This window comes from Eptesicus fuscus, chromosome 21 (genome assembly GCF_027574615.1).
Source record: "Eptesicus fuscus isolate TK198812 chromosome 21, DD_ASM_mEF_20220401, whole genome shotgun sequence".
NCBI classification, from domain to species: Eukaryota; Metazoa; Chordata; class Mammalia; order Chiroptera; family Vespertilionidae; genus Eptesicus; species Eptesicus fuscus.
The window spans coordinates 21,143,875-21,167,738 of record NC_072493.1 but is presented as its reverse complement, the minus strand read 5'-3'; the positions used below and the strand labels follow the sequence as shown (position 1 = coordinate 21,167,738).

General features: G+C 51.7%; 1 protein-coding gene across 1 annotated transcript in view; it reads left to right on the top strand.

Moving 5' to 3' along the window:
- The first annotated feature begins 7,565 nt into the window (after positions 1 to 7,565).
- The window catches only part of GPI (glucose-6-phosphate isomerase), a 29,522-nt gene continuing 13,223 nt past the window's right edge, over positions 7,566 to 23,864 (top strand). Inside the window, exons 1-9 of the mRNA XM_008139791.3 lie at positions 7,566 to 7,770; positions 8,818 to 8,908; positions 9,222 to 9,290; positions 10,668 to 10,787; positions 17,264 to 17,347; positions 17,479 to 17,625; positions 18,365 to 18,436; positions 18,852 to 18,896; positions 20,175 to 20,228. Of these exons, the coding sequence (XP_008138013.2) occupies positions 7,649 to 7,770; positions 8,818 to 8,908; positions 9,222 to 9,290; positions 10,668 to 10,787; positions 17,264 to 17,347; positions 17,479 to 17,625; positions 18,365 to 18,436; positions 18,852 to 18,896; positions 20,175 to 20,228 (804 nt within the window). The 5' untranslated portion in view covers positions 7,566 to 7,648. The remainder of the gene's footprint in view (positions 7,771 to 8,817; positions 8,909 to 9,221; positions 9,291 to 10,667; positions 10,788 to 17,263; positions 17,348 to 17,478; positions 17,626 to 18,364; positions 18,437 to 18,851; positions 18,897 to 20,174; positions 20,229 to 23,864) is intronic.

The following is a 23,864-nucleotide window of genomic DNA, read 5'->3' as shown; positions in this document are numbered from 1 at the left end:
CCCACCTCATTTTCAGTTAACGTGCCATTAAATAGATAACATCCTGTGGATTTAGGGATTTTCCAGCCAGAATGGATCCAGAAGAATTGAATGGTGCTTAAATTGAGAATTAATAATAAATATATCTATATAGAATAGACATCCCACTGTATATTAATTGAGGTTACAGAAGTTCTTTATATAAAACTTATTTAAATTTTTCATATTTCATCTTTGAAAAAGTCTAATTGAGAAAAATCTGTAATATTTTCTGGTATGAAAGTTTGACAGTATTAATATTTTTTTTTATATTTTCTTAAATCATTAAACCATTTTAATATATGTTAACTACTAATAAATGGTTTATTCTTTCTAACTCCATATAACCTTTTCCAGCAAAGATTGTAATAACACACTTATGTTCTCATTTTTCTACAGATATAAGTAAATTTATATTTAAAAAATACCAAAAAGAAAAAAATATATATATATATGTCTGTATACACACTAATGATAGAGGGCCCTGAGGGTGTCTGAGCCCAGCCGCCTGAACTCTCAATACTGTGTCGCCAGGCTCCTTCCAGGCCCGGGTGTTGTCCTGTGCTGTGTGGGGACGCCATTGCTGCCTGTACTTACGATCCTCTCCCCGTGGGTTCCGAACATTCACCTCACCATGTTTACAGAGAACTATTTTGTACATAGACTTTTTCAGGCATGTGCTTTGCACCAACCCTGCGTGGCTCTTGTCTGTGTTAGCCGTCACAGTGTGCACTACTCTGTTGAAGTTGTCTGTGGCTGTTTGACTTGTAACATAGTTTTCTGTTTCCTTCAGTAATGTGTCCACAGTGCCCTGTATTTCACGTTCTGATATACTGAAGTACTCTTGTTTTAATAGTGCCTCCCCAAGACCTCACCCTGGTCAGAGGTCAGTCCTTGATGCCCCAGCACAGCTGACGTCGAAGTTGCTAATTGTCCCATTCTAGTCTGTTTTTCTTAAGACGTTTCTTAATTGCATCTCCATGGGCCGTGAGACTGTGTGCAGCTGTCTGTGTGGTCTCCTGGTAGGTGCTGTGTTCTCAGCACCACCTCGTTCTGAACACTGGTAATTCCAGGTGCTGCGCTTGGCAGAGGAGTCTCTCCAAAGCGCGTGTGTTTGCGTGTGTGCGCGTGTGTGTCCTTCGTGTGTCCGGGCATGGCTGCCTTGCTCAGGCATCAGCAGGACATTGTGTGAATAGTTACAATGCTTCCAAACTGGAACTCTACATTTTGTATCTTACTTTTAAAGCTCCTATAAGTAAATTAACTATTGGCTTTATTAAAAATATACATTTAATAATACATTTTGTATGTCTGTTTAAAATGAACTGCAACAGAAACCATGTCAGAAGCCCTAACTGGTTCGTTACTTGGAAAAGCTACACCTGAGTTGGTTTTTAGGTCAGTCTGTTATCTGATTCTGAAAACTTGGAAGGGGAAAGACCACTGAGGCTATAAAAGTGAACTGGGGTGGGAGAGCAGGAAGCAAGACAACCTACCACACCTCTCCTGGCTTCCCCAAGGCCAAAGCTGAGGTCTCTGGGCGGAGCCAATGTCACGGTGAAGACCACTTGGAAGGATACCAGCTCTCCTTGGGTTGTGGTCTGCCAGCACCCACATCCACCAAGCATGTGTGCGATCAGCTGCCCAGGCAGCCTTTCCAGGGAGCAGACCCAGGAATAAGGGACCCAATATGTGGCAGAGGCCGCACCTCAGAGGGACAAGGAGGACTAGTCTGACTGGATGATCATCCTGCTAAGCAGAAGAATAGATTGTACGTTGGGAACCACAACTAGAGGTTGGGTTACAGAGGAATTTCAACTCATTTTCATTTACTGCAAGACAGCACTTGATTGAAACTTTTTTTTCATTAACTTAGTGTGAGCATTAATATATAATCTAACTGTAAGCACCACTCATGCTTCTTTCTTCTGTGATGCCCAGAAGCTGAGCATGGGGACCTGTACCTCAGGAACAGCTATGTTGCATGAGGGAATTAAGGAAAGCATATTAAAAGCTAGCTGGAAAAACTTACCCAAGCGTGTTCCTATTTAACACGAGTGCCAGGTATTAACACCGACCTGATGAACAATAGTGGTGGAGATAGGAGTCATGTAGCCCCGGCTTATGTGCTGGATGGGTGGTGATGGAAGCAGAACAGATGTTACATCTGAGTCCCCAGAGGGTCCTTGGAGGCCCCACCCCCGTTGAGAAATAGCGTGAAACATACAAGCCGGTGTGAGACTGGGGATACTCCTTTCTCACTTGGGGTATCCTGGGTGTGGCATCCAGCTCTAGGAGTGGAGCCGAAATGCCAAATGCTAACCCTGTGGAGGGGATGGCCCTCTGCACTGTGTGGCCCCTGTTGTGATCTGGAGACGAGGAGGAAATAGCTCTTTGACTGCCAAAAAGCACTGTACGTGGTCAGCATGCTCCCAACCATAGGCTCCGTCAGGGGCAAGCTCCTGGAAGTAACACACAGCTGGCCTTAGGATTCCACAGGGGTAGGCGGGCCGCACCCAGGCTTCTGCATGTCTGTGACGGGACTGGAAGTGGCCAAGAAGACAGTCTTTAGTCTCTTCATTCAGTCAGGAAGTCCTATAAGTGTTTATTTACCCACATTTAAATTCTGCCATGTTCTTACATCTCCATTGCGCTCCTGCCTCGGCCTCTGGCCTCAGGGTTTTCCTTACACCCCTGCTACCTCGACATCAACTTCCCCTTCCCCGCGCCCGCTTGCCTGTGCTCCTGGGACCGCTCCTGCTCAGGGCCGCTCCATCAGTTCTCGGGCCAGGCCTAGCCTCCACCCGGCTTTGTTTCCCATGACGGCAATTAGCGCTCCCTTGGAATCGTGTGTGTGCATTCATTTGTCCCTCACGAGGACCAGGGCTTCATGATAGGAAGGAGCAAGCCATTCCTGGCCACATGTCCGGGTCCAGAACCGCGGGAAGCAACTCCACACGAGCCAGCGGAAGGAGGTGTTGCTGGAGCCAGAGGCAAACTTCTAATACAGAGCAAAAAAAAATAGAACCAGACTTAAAATGAAACCGCCTCTCGTTTAGGACTAAAATACGTGATGACCAGAGTTTGTTCTTCCACCGCCAGGAGGGATTGACACCAGGAACTGTGGGTAGGACTGAGTAGCCTTTTACTAAGTATAGAGCTTTCTGTTCTCAGGGAAACCCACGAGAAAATGTGCGGCAGAGAAATTTTGTCAATATACCTAACAATGGATTCACACGGAAAACCTGGGGCGACATCCCGAAGCGTCACGCCTACGCAGGACAAACTTGCCCCCGACCTCCCGCAGGGCGCATGCGCCCCCTCCCACTCCTGCGTGCGCAGGCGCACGCCCATCCCCACGCAGAGTATGCGCACATGCGCGCGCGTGTCCATCCCAAACGTGCGGGCAGGGGCGTTAGCGAGTGCCCCTCGGCATTCCCCGCTCCCCCCCTCCCCAGCCCCCAACTCGGCGCGGGGACATGCGCACATACGCCCCCTGGACGTGCGAGCCCACACGCAGACGCGTGTGCTCCCCCGCCCCCCCGACCTGTCTGGCTTCCGCCGTCCCTGCTGGTAGACACGCGCACACCGCCCCTCGCGAGAGTGGGAGGCAGCGCCGGGAGCTGCGCGCAGTCCCAGGGAGGTGGGGTGCCCTAGGCCTCCGTCCGTCACCGTGACTCAGCATCCCCGGTGGGCGCGCCTCTCCGGAACCGGAACAGCTTATGCAAAGTCATGGGGTGGATCCCCTCAACTCAGGTGCCAGAAAACACACACACACACACACACACTCCCTTTCCCTCTGCCTCCACCTTGACTTGGGGATCCCTGGTCTCCAGGTCCTGCCTGGCCCTGTCAGCGGCCCCAAATTAAGGTCTGACTCAGTTTCCCCGTCTGTATAACAGGGCTCTTGCTTGGAACTTTGCCCGCCACAGGCTCAGTAAGGGCTAGTTTTGCAAATACTCAGTGGAAGCCAATTGGTTTTCCTTAGGCTCTGAAATGAACCCTTGTTTAAAGTTGGGACTTCCTCACTTGCCTCCGCGTTCAGGTCCACCCTCCAATCCACTCCTCCGTCCAGGGCCAGACTTCCTGAGGTCACTTGAAGGCGCCCAGCGCTGAAGCAGGGTCTTTGAACGTTTGAACCAGGTTTCCTCTCAGTTGTGGTTAATCAGCCCCTGGTCTGGGCACATAAGACCCCTCGGAACTTCACTACCCTCAGGATTCCTGGGACCCTGAACCCTATATTGTGAGGTTTGCAGACCGGGCTTGGTACAACATATGGTGCCTAGTTGTGGTGATGGTGATAGAAAACAGGTTTCACTTTGTCAGAATATAAGATTACCTTACACTGTTATTTTTGCAAAGCTATAGACCCCACTCTACGCCCTAAGATTTGATCAGAGATGTCCCACCTCACACTCCAGTCAGTGACGGGTTACTCTCCCACAATTTGAGTGCCCAGTTCCCGGACCTCCATTCCTCTCTGCTTTTGCCATGCTGCTATCCTTTCTGTTTGAGATGCCATTCTTAGCCATTTCCACTTGTAAAATTCTACCCTGTCAATCAGAGGCCCAATTGATGTTAAAACAAAACTGAGATGATGGGGAAGAGCCAGAAAATGGCAGGCAAGACAGGGTTTGATTAAGAACAGAGCTCAGGAATCAGGCAACCGTGGGTTGGTTCTCTACCTACTAGCAGAGTGGCGGTTTTTAGATTTCTCAACCTGTCTGTAAGTGGGAAGGACAACATAAGGCTGTTTGGAGGGTTGCAGAGGAGAAAATCGAGCACAGAACTCTGCACAGAGTAAACTGGCAGGTATAGTCACCATGTCAATTGGATGTTGTCAGGCTTTCAATTAATAACAATCTTCCTTTGTTCTACTCCTTTTTGTGTTCTTTCCTTAGCTGCTGTGACTTATGGCCTTCCAGGTAGGAACCCAGTTTTTTGCTAATGTAGAAAATATATGCAACTTTGGAATTCCAAAGAATGATGTTAAACATAAAATAGTATTGGGGGAATCCAGAATAGTTGAACCTGCTGGGAACCATAGAGGCTAGACTTCTGAAGATACACATAAAGGAACGTCAAAAAGATGAAAACTTCAAAAAGGCAGTGATCAGAGGCCTCACCTCCTGCTGCTGCTTCCGTGCAGGGGCCCAGAGCTGCTCCCATAACACTAGGTTGGACGAGAGGGTATTGGAGAAGAGAGTGTGGCAAGTGGCAGGTGAACACCCAACAAACCTTTGGAAAGACGGGAGTTGTGACAGTTCAGCTCAAAACAGCTTCACCCTTAAGAGAAATCAACTGATTCCTGTACCAGCTACAGACAGAGGTGGCCCAGCCCCAGGAACCTGGGCCCTGTGAGGTTCCCTCTGGCTTCTCTCTGGGGGTCATTCTCTCCATTGTTTTCTTTGAGACCAAGGACGGACCCTCAGGTGTGTGCTTTCAGAAAGGCAAGTTGACACAACCAAAAGCTGGGAGTGCCTGCTGCTGGCACCAGGGTCACAAAAGGACCGTGTTTGGCTGACTGAGGTCATGTGCTCAGATCTGATCTAATCAGAGAGTCAGAAGAAAAAACACAAGGTTGGGAGGTAGTGGTTTTGGACAAAGACAAGAGATGTCCACCATAGTCACCAAAAACAGCCTATTGGTAAAAAAAAAAAAAAAAGGAGTCAGTGGCTACTGTTGGGCTAAAAGTCATCCAAGGAATCATAGGCCAAGTGGCTAGTGGCGCGGTGGCTCCTGAGATTGGCTTTCCTTTTGGATGAGGTTCTGTTCTGAAACACAGAATTGAGGGGTGGGAGCATTGTTCTGTGCAGACAAGTAACTGGTGTGGATGGGAAGCTCTGGTCGGGGTATTTCCCATGAACTCCAGCAGTACAGGTGCTGTTCGGCGCTGTCAGGGTGGTGCTAGATATGGGAAGTTCAGTTCCATCTTAGAGCTGATAGTTCACCCAAAACTCCTCTGGGTAAATAAGGACCATGTGGGCAGGGCTTTTCCCTGCAAAGTACTGTGATTTCTTCCGTCTTCAGCCCCTTCCTGTTTTCCTTCTTCATCTTTAGGACTCCAGATCATCCTGAGCAGGGAGAGAAAGCCATTGGCAGAGGCCAGCGGCGGCATCGACTGCATGAGCCGGGAGGTGGGTGGTAGGAAGACCCGTGGTTGGGACCTGCAGCAGGACAGGGTGCACACACCTGGACATCCGGCTACTCTGGTGGAACCCAGCAACAAAGAAGCTCAATTTGAGTGCCCAGTTCCTGGACCTCCTCTCCTCCCTGGCTATATTCACTCCCTCTCACCCAAACTCTCCCCTCGAGAGAGTCATTCCAATGCTATCCATCCACGGATGACTCTCCCAGGTTTTTTCCTCCAGCTCAAACCTTTTCCTATGCATGTACTCCAGACATGGATAGCCAACTCAACACTTAGATGTGGAATAGGTTTTGAAAACATGTCCAAAAACAAGATCATATGATTTCCCCCCCCCAAAAAAAAAAATCTTGCATCTCTGCAAGATGCAATGACAATTCCATTTTTCCAGGAATTCAGTTAGAAAACTAGATGTCACCTTTGACCATCCTTTATCTCTCTTTCACCAGGAAATCGCCAATTCTTCACTCACAATATATCCAGATCACCATGCCCAACTCCTACTACGTTGGCCCAAGCCACTTTTGTCCCTGGCCTGCATTTATTGCAGTAGCCTCCCATCTGTGGTCCTTACTTCCATTCCTGTTGCATTGTGGGCCTGATCCTTTGTCAAACATGCTGGATGGTGTCCCTTCTTTGCTGAGAACCCTTCAGTGGCCTCCCATCTCTCTGGGAATAAAAACTCAAGCTCTCACCAATGACTTGCAAGGTGTATGGGATCTTGCCTTCTTTCCCTTTCTGACCTCATCTTCTGTCACTTTCCCCTCCTTCATTCCACTCCAGCCAAGATGGCTACTTCTGTTTCTGAAACATCTAAGCATGCTGCTCTTGGGAATTTTGCAGTTGCTCTTCCCTTTGCCTGAACACTTTCCCCCCGGAGAGACCCCATTGGCTGGCTTTCTAACCTTCTTCAGGCTTTTGCTCAAATGTAACCTCATTAGTAAATTTTCCCTTGAACATTCTATTCAAAATTGCAACCCACAATCCCAGCACCCTTCCCAGTGTTCTCAATAACACTTACCAGCATCTGACATACCATATGTTTTACGTATTTGTCACTTATGTATCCGAAACGCCTGGAACACTACCTGTAACATGGAAGGTGTTGGGCGTTGTGTTAAATGAATGAATGAATGAATGAATGAATGAATGAATGAACGGACGAATGAAGCAGACTGGGCACGGAGAGTTCGGCTTCTGTCCTCCAGTCACGTCCAGGCAGGGGTCGCAGAGGGGCCGCACCAGTGGCCACCCAGTGCAGGGAGAGACCAGCCGAGGCCACCTAGCTGGGCTGCGGGCAAGGTCGTCGGGCGGGCGCTGAGGGCGGGGCCGGGCGGGCGGGGCGGGGCGGGACGGGGCCCGGCGCCTGCGCCTGCGCCATGAGGCCATAAAGACCGCTGCTTGGGACGGGCCAGCTGCACGCCGTCAGCCCTTCTGGTTCCTCCGCCCTCCTCGCCGCCCGTGCATCCCGCTGCTCTCGCCATGGCCGCACTCACCCAGGACCCGGAGTTCCAGAAGCTACAGGAATGGCACCGCAAGCACGGCTCTGACCTCAACTTGCGCCGCCTTTTCGAAGGGGACAAGGAACGCTTCAACCGCTTCAGGTGCGCGCGGGGCCGCTGGCGAGCGGGACGTGCGGGCCGGGATCGGGGCGCGCGGGGCCGCGGCGCCTTGGCTCAAGGTGTGCGGGGCCGGGGCCGGGGGGCCGGGCGGGCGGTCCCTGGGAGCCCCCGGCCCGGACCAGGACCCAGGCCGCACTTCGTCCTTGACGCCTCCTTGAAGCCGGTTCCGGGAACTCGCCGGAGGTCCCGGGGCTGCTTAGCGCTGAGAAGTGGGCCCCTCCGCGGCTCCCCTCCACGGGGACATGCCCATCACCCTCCTCCCGTCCCCACCGCGCAGCCCCCGCGGATTGCAAAGAGGCTCCTTCGCTGTTGCGAGGAGCGAATCTGGCTGACGCAGCAGGCGGGGAAGGGCTCCCTGCTTCCATCCGCTCGCTGCTGAGGGCGTGGGACCCTCGGCGGGGTTCGGTCTGGGTGGGGCAGGCCGGGGGGGGTGGGGGTGGTGGTGGTGGTGTTGCAGGCAGTCAGGTGGAAGGGTGGAGATGTGGGGACGTGATTCCTGCGGAAGAGGCCAGGTCTGGAGACTTGTGAAGGACCAGGGAATAGAAAGGAGTCTATTAGGGGACGTCTTGGGGGAATGGGAATGGGGCCCGACCGTGCTCTGGTGCAGGTGTGTTGGGGCGGGGGGGGTGGTGGTCTGTGGCTCCGGCTGGAAGTCCCCTGTGGCCAGCCCTGTCATCGGGGTCCTCCCCTGAGTAAGCTGAGGTGCAGAGTGGGGAGTTCAGGGAGGGACGGTGAACCTCGCTCTGTGTCTTCCCATCCCCCAGCGCAGTTTTAGCAGAGGAATGGCACCTCACCCGGAGACATGCATTCTGTTCAGAGGCTTGGCCCCTCTCCCTGTGCCGCTGCTGCAGGGTCAGCCTGGTGGGCGGGCAGGTGACAGATACCACCCTGTGCTGGGCAGCTGAGGCCTGGTTGGGGTATGGCACAAGGAGGATTTTTTTTTTTTTCTTTTTTCTGGAAGCAGTTCTGGTTAGGGAGCAGGCTGGGGGTACCTGGGTGTGGTCAACGGCTTCTGCCATCTTTCTGCAGCTTGACCCTCGATACCAACCGTGGGCGTATTCTGGTGGATTATTCCAAGAACCTCGTGACGGAGGGCGTGATGAAGATGCTGGTGGACCTGGTAATGTTATTTGGGAGGCTCGACCTGTAACCCACAGTGTGGTGGGCAAGCTGGGCTCCTGGGAGCCCTCATGTCCTTGAGCATCTTTACTTCCTTCTCTCTGTGGACCCCAGTGACTGTGCCAAGCAGGGCTCTGAGCTCCTGGCCTGACCTCAGGTTCTGAACTGACCCTTCTTAACTAGGCGGTGGGAGAGGGTGCCAGGCTGCAGCCGTCTGTCGGCCCCACCTGGGGCTGCCCCACGTCTTGTGCCTGGAGCTTGGACTCCTGGTGGCTAAGGTGGGTGGGTCCCAGCCTTAGTGTCTTCTCTTGCAGGCCAAGTCCAGGGGTGTGGAGGCCGCCCGGGAGAACATGTTCAATGGTGAGAAGATCAATTTCACTGAGGTGAGCATCCCGGTGGCATCAGACTTCCCCGCTCCTCCACCTCTTCCTTCCTTCTCATGACCGTTGGCCTCCCTGTGTCTTCACCCCTCCAGTTAGGCAATGCTTTTGCTTAACAAGGGGCCTGAAGGCCTACTTCCTCCAGCACATTGCCCGACCTTGGGGGGGGGGGGGTGTCTTCCCCAAGACTGCTGGTCTGGACTTGGTAAGCATGGAATGGCTCCCAGTGTCTGCCTAGGGAGAGCACATTTCAAACCTGTGAGGAGGAGGGCTTCTCCAGGCGTACTTGGAGAACTTGGATCTAGCTTTGCTCCAAGTTTTTACTAATGAAAAGAAAACTCTTATGTCAAGAAATAAACCTCCTCAGTGGTAGGAGTCAAGAAGAAGGCCGGGCTTTGGGGGCCCAGCTGGTGAATTGCTGTGGAAGCCCGGAGGCATAATAATCACTGAGCACTCAGAGGCCTGGCCTCAAGATTATTATCCTCCTTTTACACATGAGGAACCTGAGGCTCAGAGGTCAGGTTACTTATCCAAGAGTCATATCTGTACGAGGTAGAGTCAGGATTCAAACACAACCTGTCTTGCACTGCTGGGCTAGACGGAGAGAGGTTGCAATCAAGGAGGGCTTCCTGGAGGGGTACATTTACCTGTTGAAGTGGGGCAGGAGTGGGGCCGGGCAGGGTAGCGTGACCATCTCTTTCCTGCCCACCTGGCATCTTTAGATCTGTTTCCTTCAAGGACTCCTCTGCTGGCTTCAGCTTGATGAGACTTGCTCTTGCATGACAAGGCCAGCTGCCTGGCACCTATCCCAGGCTCGGGGTCCGATTGGTTTGTGATAGGGCTGCTTGGTGAGGGAAGCTTGAGTTGCCTGCTTTTTGCTTTCCATTCAAGAGGCTGGGGGCACTTTTCAAAAGATGCCAGCAAACACCACGTACTCTGATCAGGAAGATGAGATGACTTCAGGCTTAATGAGTGAGCCCTAGTCCTCTGAAGCATTGCTTGTCTCTGACCTGTGTTGTCGCCACTCTGCCTTTGCTCACTGCGTTCCTTTTTTTCCCTTGGCTTTTCACACCCTGAATACCGATGGGCCCTTGGGGCTTCTCCTAGGCTTGTTCCAGTCTCTGTCCCCTCGTGGTCATCTGCAGTGCCTAAGGGAGCAGCACATGCTTTGCCTTACCCCCGGGGCCTGGGGCAGCCCCTACTTCCATAAGCACACAGTGGATCCTCCACGTGAGACCATAGTGCTGACAGAGACCTCGGGGCCTGCACGTCCAATGAATATAAGGGGTCGAGCTGACTCCGGGCCACACTGCACCATGCCCAGCTGGAAGTGGGGCTGCCCTGGGGTGGGGATCTTCTCACTCTGACTCTTGTCCCCAGAACCGGGCAGTGCTGCACGTGGCCCTGCGGAACCGGTCAAACACACCCATTCTGGTGGATGGCAAGGATGTGATGCCAGAGGTCAACAGGGTCCTGGAGAAGATGAAGTCTTTCTGCCAGGTAAGCAGCTATTGGGCTGCACTCGCCTTTAGCTGTATGTGTGCATGTATTTGGGAATTTGGGGGCCCTGGTGGGCCACGCCTCCATTCTCTTCGGAGAGGACTCAAGCCCTCACTGCAGCCTAAGGCGGGGGAGTGGGTATCTGTGTGATTGCTGGCCCTTGGGGGGCTCTGCTAAGGCACGAATCTCCATGACCCCGTTCTGAGGGAACCCACCACTGGCAGCGGTGGAGCAGCTTCCTTCCTGAACGACAGACACCTGTGGGCTCATGGACAAACTGGCCGGTGGCCGAGGTCTGAGAAGAAAAGTGACGGATGGGAGAGTGGGGAAGAGACTTTTCTCATCTGTGTTTAGTCATATGCTCTTATTACCTAGTCTAGAACTAGATAAAAGACTTGCTTTGATGACACTCCCAAGGGCTTCCTATGCATGCACGCATACAGCTGTCATCTCCTCTTTGAAATCCACGCATACCCATGCGTACACACAGGTTCATTCTTACTTACTCTTCTGCAGCTTATTTGTACTTACAAGTATGTCAGCGATGCCCCATGTCAGTGTTAACGTACATGACTTCCTGAGTGGGGCTGTAGGGATATGGCCTCAGAGACCAGCTAGAGGTTTTGCCACATCGACACGGTTGCCTCCGTGTCTTGCCCAGGGGTGATCCTGCAGTGGGCGGCAGACGTCCTCGAGCCTGGAGTCCAAGGATGATGTCTGTGGGCCTGTTTGTGTGTGTGTGGGGGGGGTTTGCCTGTTTGTGACGTGTGCTCTGGGAGCGATAATCTGGGTTCTGGTCAGCTTGTACTGAGAGCAGTGGCCCTCAGGTGGCTGGTCAAAGTCTGGTTGCTTTGGCTCAGAGCCATTTTCAGACCTGAAATGGCAGGAGGTGATCTGGGCATCAATCCTAGAGGCCTGGCAGCCGAACGAGTAGCACCTCCCAGGGTGAGGAAGGCTTGGGGTCCTGATGGGAATCTGGTTTCCAGAATATTCCTTAACAGTGGTTGATCTGTGGGGTGGCTCTGGGTATGAAGGAGGAGATTTCCAGCCGTCTGTTGTGAGTGCCAGAGCTGACATGCCTGGGAAAGCCTGCTGCTCTGTTTGATCAACGCTTGTGTGCTCAGGCAAGCCCATGTGTGGAGAGCGTGCCACTGGCTGTCTGGGGAGCTGATCCCACGAAAGCCGTCCCATAGCGCTGGCTGCTGGAGAACCTGACTCAGACGGATAGGGTATTTATAGTAGAGAAAAGCTGCTGAATGGCAGCAATTCCACGGTGAGGAACACTCCCCATGGCTATGCTCTTACAAGTCCCCTAGGCCCTTGTTCTTGTTGCTAAGTGGTTAGAGTGCTGGCCCATGAACTGAAGGGTCACGGGTTCGATTCCCAGTCAAGGGCATGTACCTGGGTTGCAGGTTCAGTCCCCGGCCCCAGTCAGAGCACGTTTGGGAGGCAGCCAATCGATGTTTCTCTCTCCCTCTTCCTTCCTCCCTTCCACTTCCTATAAAAACCAATGGGAAAATATATCCTCAGATGAGGATTAACCAAACAGAAAGTTCACTGATACTGGGTGAGGATGCCATGACTTGGATTGTGATGGAAAAGAGCTCGGTTATCAGAGGGCACGGGTCGGTAAAGTCAGTGTATGTTCATACACTTGTAGCAATTAGGAAGCACCGTGAGGAAGTAGGGAGCTGTGGTTGCATTGACCTGCCGTGCTGCTTAGGATATACTATGATTTTAAAAAATAAAATCTTTTGCCGAAACCGGTTTGGCTCAGTGGATAGAGCGTTGGCCTGCGGACTCAAAGGTCCCGGGTTCGATTCCGGTCAAGGGCATGTACCTTGGTTGCGGGCGCATCCCCAGTAGGGGGTGTGCAGGAGGCAGCTGATCGGTGTTTCTCATCATTGATGTTTCTGGCTCTCTATCCCTCTCTCTTTCTCTCTGTAAAAAATCAATAAAAATATATATTAAAAAATAATAATAAATAAATAAATAAATAAAACCTTTGTACCTAATTTAGATGACGAGGTTATTAGGTGCATAACTTCCTTTTTTAAATTAGGTACATAACTTCCTGAGTGGGGCTGTAGGGGTATAAGAGACCAGCTAGGAAGTTAACAGAATTGGCATGTGTCGTAAAATACCATCTGGTCAAATAAAGAGTTTGTGTACTTATATTAAAGATAAACACATTTCTCCGCTGAGGTGCTTTATTATAACAAAACTGTAATAGTGAGATTGAGAAAATGTGCAACTTATTTCCTTTTTTGTACTGACGGAAAATTTTCCCATAGGTTGATTACTTTATTATTTAAAACAAAAATAAGAGTTGCAGGATCTCGAAATTACTCCAGAATTTAGCAGCTAAAAACAACAACCGACATCTCTGTGGATCAGGAATTTGCAGCGTCTCTGCTAGCTGGTTCTGCCTCAAGTCTCAGAAGCTTGTGGTTAAGATGTTGGCCCAAGGTTACGCTCATTTGCAGGCTTGATGGGGGCTGCAGGATCTGCGTTCAAGTGGCCCACTAGCGATCCGTGCTGGCTTTTGGGAGCCTTGCGGTTCCTCGTCAGGTGGACCTCTCCACAGACCATTGGATTGTCCTCAGGACAAGGCAGCTGCTTCGCCCCAGAGCGAATGATCCAGAGTGCCTCAAGGTCTTCCATGAGCTGGCATCAGAAATTATTCTGTGATTTCTCTAGTACCCTATTGGTTTTGCAGGCTAGCTCTGATCAGAGTGGGAGGGGACTGTAAGGGCATGAATGCAATGCCAGGAGGCAGGAATCACTGGGAGCCATCTTGGAAGCTGGCTGCCATACTCTGCCCTCTGGCTTCCAGTAATCCATCATGTTCCTCCACATGCAAAATATCCCCAGTCACCTTCTCCGAAGGTGACATCCCATTACTGTATCAGCTAGAAGTCAAGAACCTCGTCATCTAGATTAGGTACAAAGTATAGTAATATCTGCATTTCTTTCTTTTTTTTTTTTTTTTAATCCTCACCCAAGGATATATTTCCATTGGTTTTAGAGAGCATGGAAGAGAGAGGGAAAGATAGAGAGAAACATTGATGTGAGAGGAACACAGCGATTAGTTGCCTCCTGCACACGCTGTGACCAGGGCCCAGGCCAGGGAGGAGCCTGCAACCAAGGTACGGGCCCTTGACCCGACCCTTTGGTTCACAGACTGATGCTCTATCCATTGAGCCAAACTGGCTAGGGCTTCATTTCTTTTAATATAACTTAAATACGGTTCCTTTAGATCTGAAGACATGTGAATTAAAGAGACAAGTTATTTACCCCCTCATACACCCCATATACAAAGGTGAAATAAGCGTAGGCTAACTGATAGGACAATTCCTTTCGAAAAGAGGGGGAAATGGGAGGCACACAGGAGCCATTGGTCCAAAGCAATTCAGAAATCCAGCAGGACACATTTTGGCAGTTCCTTGGTTAGCACTCAAAGCTTGGGAATCATTCCTTAGGGGTTTGGGTTTTGGCTTCATCAGTTCCTTTTATATGAAAGGTACTTGCAAATGCATCGTTTTGTCAGCTGCCTACTCCTGTAGAAATGTGGGTATCTAAGGACTTCTTCTCCTGTTGTACCATCTCTGTCCCTCTTAGTCTAAACTGGTGGTGTTTCTGCCAATTTATCTTAAAAACTTTGTGTCGCCTGGCCAGTGTGGCTCAGAGGTTGAGTGTTGACCCATGAACCAGGAGGACACAGTTCCATTCTGGTCATGGCACATGCCCAGGTTTCAGGCTCCAACCCCAGTGGAGGGTGTGAAGGAGGCAGCCCATCGATGATTCTCTCTCCCATTGATGTTTCTAACTCTCTCTCCCTCTACCTTCCTCTCTCTGAAATCAATAAATATATTTCCTTTAAAAAAAGAAAAAAAACTTGGAGGTTCTGCCCTAACCAGTTTGGTTCAGTGGATAGAGTGTCAGCCTGCGAACTAAAGGGTCCCAGGTTTGATTCCGGTCCAGGGCATGTACCTTGGTTGCGGGCACATCCCCACTAGGGGGGGTGTAGGAGGCAGCTGATCGATGTTTCTAACTCTCTATCCCTCTCCCTTCCTCTCTGTAAAAAATCAATAAAATATATTTAAACAAACAAACAAACTTTGAGGTTCTCCTATAAAGCTTATTGGGGGGTTCACTCCATTAGACAAAAGTTATACCCACAAATGTCTTCAAGGTAACTTTTTCTTACCATTGCTTCTGAGGCCATAGAGATAATAACCTTGAGCTTCTTAAAGCTTTATCTTCACCAAAAGGTTCTCTGTGTTACCACCTGGGCTTTTTCTGAGGTCTAAAGGGTTTACAGCTGCACTCTCAGCTTTGTCTTTATACTATGCTTTTGTGACAGTGCTCTGCATTTGCTCTTTGCCAAGAAGCCATCTCTCTCTCTCTCTCTCTCTCTCTCTCTCTCTTCTTTTTTTTTTAATTGATTTCTAGAGAGAGAGGACATGAGAGAGAGAGAACATGTGCCCTGACCACGAATCAAACCAGGAACCTTTTGGTGCATCAGACGACACCCAACCAGCTGAGCCACACAGGCTGGGGCAAAGAACCATCTCTTAATTTTAGCATCACTTGCTTCCTTGAGAGGCTGTGATTTTCTAACCCACCATTTCCCAGCTTCTTTTTGTTAAAAGTTTCTCTGTGAGCTTATTTCTCTAATATTTTACTATAAACACCAAAAATCCAGGCAGTTCCTTTAATATAGTGAAAAGCTCTGTAGCTAGATCATCCAGGTCATAAATCGGTGTATCTTTTACTTTCCCTGTTAATGCAGGCAACAGTGTTGTTAAATGTTCTGTCACCACATAACAAGGATTGTTTTTCCTCCAACTTCCAATAATGTTTTCCTCCTGTCTCTTCAAATCCACATTAGCAGCCTCTTCAAGGACTATCAAACTTCTGCTAACAGTCTTTCCTAGTATTTTTTAGGCTTTCGTTAACTGATTCTTTTAGATTTTGCCCACAAATTTTGGGGTTTTGTTATGGCAATACTTTCTGGTACCAAAATCTGGCATTATTTATATATCATTATACTAGAGGCCTGGTGCACGAAATTCGTACACTCGGGGGGGTTCCCTTAGCCTGGCCTGCACCCTCTCACAGTCCCTCAGGAGCAGGGGGAGGTGGAGAAACCCTCAGGGGTGATCAGGGCCAGCAGCCGCTGCTTGCACCCACTGATGGCGCCAAGTGCCGGCAGCAGCTCCAGCGCTGGCTGCGGGTGCAAGCAGGGCTGGTGCCGGCAGTGGGTGCGAGTGGGGCCGTCGCTGACAGTGGGTGCAAGAGGTGGCTGCCGGCCTCAATCGTCCCTCAGGAGCAGGGGGAGGTGGAGAAACCCTGAGCGGCGATTGGGGCCAACACCGGCAGCAGGTGTGAGCGCCCAGTGGGACTGCAGCATGTGGGAGCAAAGAATCTTCAGTAACCATCAGAGGCTCGCCCCGATGACAGCGACCCGTGCCTCACCTTGGTCTGGCACCCCCACTCACCTGCTCCACAATCCTGCCGCAGCCAATGCCCGCCGTGTTCCGCACTCTGCCGCCGGCTGCTTACGCTCACCATGTTCTGCACGTGCCCCCTGGTGGTCAGCACACGTCATAGCGACCAGTTGTTTAGTTGTTCGGTCTATTTGCATATTCGGGTTTTATATATATAGATAACATATTACACCCAAGTTTGGCTTTAAACAGCAGTATACATTTATCTCACATAGTTTCTCTGGGTCAGAAATTATGGACTGGCTTAACTGGTTTGGGGGTCTCTCTTGAGGTTGTGGTCAAGGTGTTTGCCAGGGCGGCACTTACCTGAATGTTTGGCGGGTTCTGGAGGATCTTCTTCCCAGGTGGTTCCCATTCACGGATGGTGAACTGGCCCTGGCTGTTGGAAGAACGCCTCAGTTCCTTGCCACATGGGTTTCTTCGTGTGATCTTTTGTGTGTTCTCACAACACAGTAAACGGCTCCACCAAAAGTGAGTCATACAAGACCAAACCTTTCATGACCCAGCTTCTGAAGTCACGCTCCATCCTGCCCGCAGTACCCTAACGGGTGCACAGCTCAGCCCTGTTCAACTCAAGGACTGTGCTCGGGAGTGAATACCAGGAGGCAGGGATCATTTGAGGTCCATGTGGAGGTTGGCTGTGTGTCTGATGTTCTTTTTCCGGTACGGACCAGCGTTAGTGATTGGCATTTCCCATCTCTCGGTCTCTGATACGTTGGGTTCTGCTGAGAGTTCACCCTTGTTTTATAAATTCTGACAGTATTACTGTGAGGGGAGGATGTATCCCACTTTGCTAATGATGAACTAGTTGGTGATGAGCGTGGCAGGCATCTGCCACTCAATAGGCCCCCGTGAGGGCCTGAAAGTTAGCACTGAGGCACAAGGAGGAAGCAGTGATGATGTGTCTGAGCAGCAGCTTATCCTTGGGGTTTTGGGCTAATCACATCTCTCGCTCTATGCCAGCGCGTCCGAAGTGGTGACTGGAAGGGGTACTCTGGCAAGCCCATCACAGACATCATTAACATCGGCATCGGTGGCTCTGACCTGGTAAGGAGAGGACGGTCTTGGGATGGGGTGACGGGTCCCATCCAGGGCCTTGGTTTCTCCAGTGATGGGATCTGGCTGTCCCTGCCTCTTCCCCCTGGAATCTTGTTTTCTGATGCCTTGCCTCCCCACAGGGACCCCTCATGGTGACTGAAGCCCTTAAGCCATACTCTTCGGGAGGTCCCCGGGTCTGGTTTGTCTCCAACATCGATGGGACCCACATTGCCAAAACCTTGGCCAACCTGAACCCTGAGTCCTCCCTGTTCATCATCGCTTCCAAGGTACGGGCCTCAACCCCAGCCTGGCTCCCCTGTGTGTGTTGGGGTGCGGGCAGGGCATGGGACCCTCCCCACCACTTCTGAGTGGACTCTGTGTTGTGGATCCAGTCAGCACAGCTGCCCTCAGACTGTTCCTTGTCTGGGGTCATTCACTGTTTGCCTGATGAGAGCCTGGACTCATCAGCTTGAATCTTGGTCTTCAGGCCGTTACCCAGTTGCTTTATGGGATCTGTGCTCAGCCTGGGACTGTTCTCATCCTTAGTGACCTCTCCCTAGTGTCTGCTCCTTTCTGATCCCAGAGCCATGCTCAGGTGATGTAAGCATTTTGTTTGTTGGTCAGTTATGCCCTATTTACTCACGTTAATGCACCTAAAATATTAAAAATCCCATCTGAATTCTGAGATATAGCCTGGCCCGGGCTGAAGGAACGTCCAGGCGTGGCCGCAGCTCTTCTCCTGGAAGATGCTCTGGCCCTCGACCTGTGGCGGGGATCGGAGGGAGTGGGATGGGTTGTGGCTCTTAGTAGAGTTCCCCTCTGTCACTGTTCCCTTCTGGTTGTGAAGTCTGGGAATCACAGGATGTCGCTGCTACTCCCAGGCCCCTTTTAGCCCCACACGCAGCCACTCGCCGTGGCTGCGTGGACCTGCGGGCGGAGGTCATGTGGAGTCCTGCACCGCTCCTTGTGGCAGCCGCGCACCCCCATGGCCTCTGCTGCTCAGACTGCTGTGCTCTCTGGTTGCAGACCTTCACCACCCAGGAGACCATCACGAACGCAGAGACGGCGAAGGAGTGGCTTCTCCAGTCGGCCAAGGATGTGAGTGCTGGGTGGGCGGTGGGCGGTGTGTGGGCCGGGAGGGCCGGGGCGGGGATGCTTAGCCCTGTAGCCCTATTTCTATAGCAGGAGGCAGCCTGCCTGACTCTCCTGGTTCATGTGGCAGAACCTGCTGTCATTGGCTGAGGGCCCTTTCTTTAAGGCCCCTTGCTCTGCGGGATCCTCTCCTCCCCTGGCCACACCCACTTTCTAAGGAGGGCCATTTCTGGGCCTTGTAGGCTGATGAGGTGGGATGGGCCAGCCAACCTTTCTGTCCTCTCGACCTTTGACCTCGAGGTGGGGCTCCTCCAAGAGCCTCAGAACCAAGGACCTTGGTTTCTCTAGAGGTGGGGGTGTCCCCTCCCGTGGGTGGCCCCCTGGGATGGGTTCAGTAGTAACTTGGCTCTGTCTCTTGTAGCCTTCTTCTGTTGCGAAGCACTTTGTTGCCCTGTCTACTAATACGGTAAGTGCCCGTGTGGGTCCCCAGACTACCTCCCAGGGAGGGCCCACACCACACAAGGACATGGCCTTTCAAAATACGTGCCAAGGTCACGGGTTCAGGGACCTCGGCTTGGCTGATGGGATAGGAGGGTTAGGTGCCTATGAGGGAAGTGAGCTACAAACTCCCCTTGTTTTTTCTGCATTCTCCCAAGTCTCTGCAGCTCCAAGGGCTTTGCACTCGGTGAGATCATGTCGGGCCCATGCGTTTCCAAGGCCCGCCTGATAGTTCAGAACACTCCATGCACACGACCTCCCTTGTCTTTGCTCCCCTACCACCAGCCTCTTCCTAAATGGTGTTGGGGTTGCATCCCAGTTCTTACATAAAGATGGGACTTTTTGCCCAGTCATTGCCGGGATTAGAACGCGGGCCATCTGCCTGCCAGGTCTCATAGTCTGCCTGGCTGGAGGTTGTGCAAGGTAGGGTGGGAGTGGGCCAGCGGAGCGGGGCGGGGCTCTGGGAAGAACAACCACGGCAAACCTTGTGAGCACTTGCTGTGTGGCGGTGGGCTTTGTGCTGGGCTGCGTAGAGTTGGAGCCACACCCAGGTTCCTGACCGCTCCCTCCCGCCCCTTCCACCTCTTCCTGCCTCCACTGCTGACCTGCCCGTCGAGGGAGACAGGCGGCCCTCTTTAGGCTGGCTAACCACAGCACCACTGTCTGGCAGAGCCTGAGCAAGTGGTAGTCAGAGACATGTGGGCGCTCCTGCTGTCCAGGAAGCCCGGAATCAGATTGATCATCCCTGAAGGCTTCCTAGGGCAGAGTCGCCATCCCAGATTTTTGAAAGGGCTGAGCAGGTGTCCTGGCTGTGTGGTACCTGGCCTAGAGGTAGCCCCTGCCAGGGCTCGGGTTCCAGCACTAGGTTACGTTTCCCAGCTGTTCGGGGGATAGGAGAGGGGTGCGTCTCTGGGACCCTGGCAGGCAGATACAGGTGGGTCTTGCCGGAGCAGCATGTGGGCCAGGTCCTCGTACTGGGTGTGCAACCCCCTCGGCAGGAAGGCTTCACAGGCGCTAGGCCACGGCGTGCCGGATTCGAGCTGGCCTGGTGTCCAGCCCTGGGAGTGGGCAGCTCTTGGTCCCTGCCCTGGACCCACAGGCTGTTGCAGCCCTGCCCCATCCGGGGCTCTGCGGAAGGTGGGGGGTGCTCCCATGCTCGGACCGCACAGTTCCTCATCCCCTGGAGCTCCTGTTCTTGTCCAGCTAACCCATGCTTCCTTCTTCCCTCTCCCTTTGCTGTTTGTAGACCAAAGTGAAGGAGTTTGGAATTGACCCTCAAAACATGTTCGAGTTCTGGGATGTAAGTAAAGGCACTTCCTTGCGGGTTAACTTTGTGTCCTTCTCTAAGTCATGACGGCGGAGCCACAGATAAGGGTCCTATGGGGTCAGGTCCACATTTATTCATTACCTGCTGCATGCCTGGCTTTGAGAAAAACCAAGAGGTTCTCAGAGAGGCATGTGGGGCAGGAGCAGCCCAGTCAGGATGAGGGCTCCACTTCCACCGAGGGAGAGCCAAGCTCACAAAGCTAGGGTGACACTCCCCTGGGTGCCTGCCAGCAGCACCCACTGAGGCGTAATGGGAGCCGCCCCTCCCCTCCTTACAAAGCTGAGGCTATGAGTTATTCTCAGTGGTGACCTTTCTCCTGAACTACGGCCGCAATCTGAAAAGGCCAAGGGGCAGGGAGAGGCAGGGGGTGTGACCAGGCAGCCTGGGAAGATTGTGCAGGAGCAACTGGAGGGCAGCAAAGAGGAGGCACCAGGCCCGGGGCCTGGGAAGGGCCTTGCTAGGCAGCTTGCAGAGCAAAATTTGACTGAGTGGCAGAGCCGCAGGCCACTCTACCGACATGTGGTCACATGGACTCATCTCTGCGAGAGCCAGAGCTGGTGCCAAGCAATGGGCAGGAACTTTCCTGAGAGCAGCAGTGGTGTGAGAAGCGCTCCGGCTGTGGAATGCAGGGAAGGCTTGGGGTGCAGGGCTACAGGGCAGGGTGCGCTGTGGGTGCTGTGAATGCGGGGGGCATAACCATGGCAGGCTCACTGAAGAGGGCTTGATCCCTGCGGCTGTTTCCAGGCCTTTAGACTGTTTGCATGGTGACAGCATTCACAAATGTAACCTTTGAAAGCTCTGCAGGCCTTGGAGTCTGGGAGAGAATTAAGCTCTAAGGCATCTTATTATGTGCAATGATTTAATGTCTTTCTAGGATGGGGACTAGTTATGTACCATCCTTGGGAGAATTGAGAAGTCACTCAAATAATTTTCTACATCCGGTGGCTCAGATGAGGAACTGCGGTCGAGAGAGACTGCAGCTCTAACAGATGCTGCATGCCTGCCAAGGGAGGGGAGGTTTTCACCTCCTCCCAGGGTCTGGAGCCTGAGCGAGTGGTGGTCAGGGGCATGTGCTCCTGCTAGCCAGGTTGTGTCCTAGTCTGCGTGTTCAGTGCCCGTACGTGCCCAGCATGCAGAGATGAGCTGGGATATGGCTTAGGGAGAGGCCTGTGTCTCCCAGGTAAGGCCTAGGAATGATACTTGGGCACAGGAACATGGGTCTAGGGCTGCCTAGTGAGGCCTAGGTGGCCAGGCCAAACATACCACATGCCACAGGAGCTGGAGGAGGGACCTGCCTGGTTCACTAAAAGTATATGTTGCTGAATGGAGTCGTTGGCGTCTGAGGAGCCAAGAACAGGGACAGGTGAAGTTTCAGGAGTTAGGGTGTCTCAGGTGAGGCAGAGGAGTCAGGACAGGCATAGGGATATTGCATTGGCTCTGAGGTAAGGTTGGAAGAGTCCAGTCGGGCAGAGGTATGTAAATTGAGGCCCGATCTGTTGAGGTCGGTCATGGGGCATCTTTATGTGTTGGGATCAAGCAAGGGCATGGCAGTCAATCGTGGGCTGTCTCCGGGCTTGCCTGTCAGAGCTAATTTTGCCTGGTGAGATCTGAAGAGGAACCAGGACAGGTACAGGTGGGTTCTAGAAGGTGCAGGAGAGGTAAAGGTACAGGTGAGGTCTTTGAATTCTGGAGGAGAAACAGGTATTTAGAGATGGTTCTATCAAGTGAAGTCTGAGGATCCAAAGTCCCATACAGATCTTTAAGTCTGGATCTGTGAGTTGAGGTTTAGATCTTGGACAGGTACGTACATTGGGGTCTCTCGAGTCAGTTCTGAGAAGTCAGCATCAGGTAATGGGTGGCTGATCACTCAAATGAGGTGATTAGAACTCAGGATTAGACATAGGTGAATCCCCTGAGCCAGGGCAACCACCTGGCTCTCAGCATCCTGACCAGGTATGATGGGCAGAGCACAAGGTACTGCAGAAGCCTCTGAGGTTTCATAACTAGGCCAAGGCATGGCCTGTGGCATTGGGGTCTGGCTGGGGTAGGGTTAGAGAGAGAGGTAGGAACGCACCTGGTTATAAAAGGCGATGATTCGTGTTCTGGGCAGAATGCAGCAGGACAAAATGAGATTTCATCACCCTACTCAGAATGGTGTGCAATTAAAATTTTGTAAATTGTTTATTTCTTGAATTTTCCATTTAATATTTTTGGAGCATGGTTGACCCTGGTTAACTGAAATTGCAGGAAGTGAAATGAATAAGGGGTGACTTGGAGTCTGCCACGGGCAGTCTGTAAAGCCACATCTGTCTGAGGTCTCAGGAGCTGGAATCAGACAAGGTGTGTGTGACTATGTTTCTTAAGGAGGTCTGAGAAGCCAAGATTAGGCACATTTAGGTAGACCTGGGTTGGTCAGGTAAGGACCAACTGGAGCCAAAGATAGGCAGAGACAGAGCTGAGTCTGACAGGTGAGTTCTGACAGGTCGAGGTCAGAACTTTGTCCTCAGGTGATGTCTGAGCAGTTCTGGTGTTGCATAGAGGTCGATGGGGAAAGACTGAAAGCTGGAGTCAGGCCAAGGGATGTAGAACTGTATCCATCTGGGAGGTTTGGGAATTCTGGGTCTGACTCAGGTATGTAGAGCAGGGTGTCAAGTGAAGTCCGAGGAGTTGAAGTGAGATACACAGGTTAGTACTTTTGGGTCTTGAACAGGTAAGTTCTGAGCTGCTAAGGCCAGGCCCTGGTTCTTATTCTACATCTGAGGAGCTGAGGTCACGCACAGGTAGGTAGAATTGAGTATTTCAGGTAGTATCTGTGAAATCAAGGGCAAGTAGAGGTAGGTTGACCTGTAAAGCCACGGCTCAAGTTCTGTCTCACTTTAGAGGCACAGGTAGGTAGAGCAGATTTGTAGGAGAGGTCTGAGGAGCCAGGGTTAGGCTCATTTAGAAAGAACTGAATCTCTTAGAACCGTGGTCGGCAAACTGCGGCTCGCGAGCTACATGCGGCTCTTTGGCCCCTTGAGTGTGGCTCTTCCACAAAATACCACGGCCTGGGTGAGTCTATTTTGAAGAAGTGGCGTTAGAAGAAGTTTAACCCTTTGCACTCGCTTGCTTTTTTCTCGATTCCTTTATTCGACTCGGGATTTAATTTTTTAAATACCCCAGATTTTACAAAGTGCGGAAGTAGAATAAAAAACTGGAGTTTCTTTTCATACAAACTTATTTATTTGGGTTTTTTTATATTTCAAATTATTGATACATTCAAAGAGTATAAAAAGAGCTGCTACCGATGCTAACCGTGTCGAGTCATACTCGACATCCAAGTGCAAAAGGTTAAGTTTTAAAAATTTGGCTCATGATGAGGGAGAATCATTGATTGGCTACCTCCTGCACGCTTCCCTCTCCCTCTGGGAATCAAGCCCACAACCAGGGCATATGCCCTGACTGGGAATGGAACCGTGACCTTCTGGTTCATAGGTCGACACAAAAGAAATTTCAATCGTTGTACTGTTGATATTTGGCTCTGTTGACTAACGAGTTTGCCGACCACTGTCTTAGATCACCTCTGAGAATATGAAGTGAAAACAGGTGGACAGAGCAGGCTCTCTCGGG